This window comes from Frankliniella occidentalis, unplaced genomic scaffold (assembly GCF_000697945.3).
Source record: "Frankliniella occidentalis isolate FOCC.00 unplaced genomic scaffold, Focc_3.1 Scaffold3780, whole genome shotgun sequence".
Lineage (NCBI taxonomy): Eukaryota > Metazoa > Arthropoda > Insecta > Thysanoptera > Thripidae > Frankliniella > Frankliniella occidentalis.
This window is the reverse complement of record NW_026270833.1, coordinates 3,235-6,203: the sequence shown is the minus strand read 5'-3', so window position 1 is coordinate 6,203 and position 2,969 is coordinate 3,235. Positions and strand designations below refer to the sequence as shown.

Here is a 2,969-nt window from a genome sequence, read left to right as displayed (position 1 = left end):
ATACATTGTCTGCTTTATCTAATGTTAATGCCAATCCTCTGTAACTTGTTGTAAACACAAATAAAAATGTTAAAACTTAATCTATTTCATATTTTTTGTACACAACCTTAAAGTCAAAAGTTTAGCGGTTGTCAGCACTGATGGACTGCATTGTTGGGGCCAGTAAGCTGGTCACATGAGCATGAGAGCCTTATTCTTGCTCCTCACATGCGTCATTGCCGCTGCCCAAAAGCTGGACCTCAACAGCTGTAAGCTGAGTCACAGCGGCGTCGACTACCGCGGTTCCATCTCCAAGTCCTTCTCTGGACCTCGATGTCGCTTCTGGGACTCGCGAAAGGCGAGAAATGAGCGTATAACTGACGTGGACTTTCCTGACGGGTCCCGTAAGGCTGCCACCAACCGATGCCGCAACCCCACAGGTAGCCTTGCCCACGATATGGTACCTGTACATTTAATTAACTCCTTAGGTGGCATTTCCTCTCTTACTAGACCCTCTCTTGTGGGACCAGGTCAGCACCTTGGTCCATGGTGCTACACCAAGGACCCGTCGGTGGTCTCGGACATCTGCGAGGTGCCCTTATGCGCCGCGAAGGAGTGCCGGTTGACGGGTGCGGGCATGGAGTATGCCGGGGAGGTGGCCCGCTCCAGCTCTGGCCAGCCATGCCTGGAGTGGGCTGGCATCAGCAAGTATCGTCGGGACAACCCGGGCGTGTTGTCCAAGCTCACGGGCCGCTTGTTCCCGGACGCGTCCGTGCGCTGGGCGGGGCGCAAGTGTCGCAACCCGGACGCGTGGGCCGGCGGGCCGTGGTGCTACGTGAAGACGGGTGCGGCCGGCAAGCGGGTGGCGCGTGCGCACTGCGACGTGCCTGTGTGTGAGCCCCGCAACTGCACCGTGTTCACCACCTACGAGGAGGCCACGCACTCGGACTACACCGAGCTGGCGGGCGTCACTCCCTCGTTCCGATTCGCTGTCAAATTGTGGGATCCCGCAGACTGGAAGACGGCTTCGGCGCGACTGTCGTTCAGCCTGCTCACCGGCCCCGCCAGCGGCCGCCAGCAGCTGGACCGCAAGACGGGCTTCGAGCTGGTGCTCTCCAACAGGAACACGCACTTCACCGGCTTTGAGCGGGACGCTGAAAAGGTGCCCGGCCTGCTCAACGCTGCGAACTGGACCGACCTACGCGTCACGTGGGGTGACGAGTACCTCTCGCTGCTCAAGGAGGGTCAGAAGAAACCCATCCTCGTGCAGGACTTCCCCAGCGCCAAGCGCGGCCGCGGTGGCCGCGTGGAGGTGCGCGCCTACGCGCTCTCTGGCCGGCACGTGCAGTGGGGCGTGCCCGCCTGCGGGGACGACTGCCCCGTGCACACGGCCAGCGCCGAGACCTTCTCCAGGCTGTGGCAGGTGCGGCAGAGTCCCACGGGGCCGAGCGCGCAGGTGTTTGTGCGCTCGCGGCGCCCCGTCTGCCTCCTGTTCCGCGGAGCACCCACTGCTGAGACCCCGGACCTCAGGGTGTGCGTGGACGACGGCAACAACTCCTACGTCGCGTACCGCAGGGGCGCCGACGCCAACGTGCTCAGGCTGAAGCAGGTGTCTTCGGGCAAGCTACTGTCCTGGTGGTCGTGGCGTGAGCTGTCTGTCACGCTGAGTTCGTCCACGGGTCTGCTGTCCGTGTGGGCGCGCTCGCTCTCGGGGCCGGGCGTCGCCGTCCTCGAGACCGAGGTTCCGGAGGACGTGCGTGGCCCCCAGTGGTTTGGCGTGGCCCCGTTGCTAGGGGTAGCCCTCTTCACGCTGTTCTGCGTACCCAAGGACCCTGGCCCGCCTATGCCCCCCGAGTGCCACCGCCCAGGGGTACGTATGGTTACAGAGCATTCTCCCCGGTTCGAGGTTCTCCACTCTCATTGGACCATTTACGCACAGTCCATGGCGCCATACTCGGGTAAGGAGTGGACGACGGCGACCGGCCTGCCGTGCCTGCCCTGGTCGGCCCCGGACCTACAGTTGCCCGACGAGCTCCGCGATGATGCTGTCTTCCCGGACGGGTCGCGCGAGGCGGCCCTCGACCGCTGCCGCAACGTGGGCAGGGCCACGCCGTACTGCTATGCAGCCTCCGCGCCCGGCCAGGACGGCGACGAGGGTGCGGCGGGCCCCCCGGGGCCGTGGCCGTGCGCCGTCAGGGAGTGCCGCGCCGCCCACTGCCGCCTGGCCGGCACGGCCAACGACTACATGGGCACGCGCAACGTGTCCAGGTCGGGGCTGCCCTGCAGGCCGTGGGCTGTTGCGGCGCCCGCCAGCCTCGGCAACGGCTCGCTCTATCCGGAGCAGGACATCCAGGAGGCGAGGTGGGTGGTGTGTCCCCCAGCTTCCCAGACTCCGTTTCTGACCTCCCCTCTGACTGACTGCGCGCGCAGCAACTTTTGCCGGAACCCTTCGCGCTCGGTGGCGGGCGCGTGGTGCTTCACGGAGGGTGCCAATAACCTGACGGCGGACTTGTGCGACATCCGCGACTGCGCCAAGCCCGAGGAGTGCACCATCATCTACCGTGGCGGCGCTTCGGAGACGGGTGGTGGCGGGCTGTACATCCTGCCGACGTGGAGGATGGCGCGCCTGGACTTCTCCCTCAAGGTGTGCCACCGTGGTGAGCGATGTGAGTCCCGTACTGCATGCCGGGTCTCTGCCCGTATGGAACACTGTGGCTGTAAGACAGAGTTTTCTGGTCTCATCGGCGAGCCAGGGAAAAGACGGTCACGCGCCGGTTTGCAGCCCGTGGGGAGACCGCTGAAAGACGGGTGGACGACGGTTGGTCCGGCTCACGACGGTCTTTCCACCAGCTGATTTTTGCGCTCACGGCCGTCTTTTTTCCGTCTCGAAAAAGTGCATTTTAAAGACGGTTGAGAGACGACTTGGCTGGCTGGACCAGGGAAGGGGAAGCCAAAAGGGGGGCCCTGCCCAGCGTCGAACGCATGTCGCT

At 64.0% G+C, this 2,969-nt stretch overlaps 1 protein-coding gene across 1 annotated transcript; it reads left to right on the top strand.

The window, feature by feature from the left end:
- Positions 1 to 181: 181 nt before the first annotated feature.
- LOC113204839 (uncharacterized) lies at positions 182 to 2,753 on the top strand (the record flags this gene model as incomplete). Its single annotated transcript, XM_052276643.1, has 2 exons — positions 182 to 2,340; positions 2,410 to 2,753. Coding segments are annotated over exons 1-2 (2,503 nt in total), but the record flags the coding sequence as incomplete, so codon positions are not given.
- Between the last annotated feature and the right edge of the window lie 216 nt (positions 2,754 to 2,969).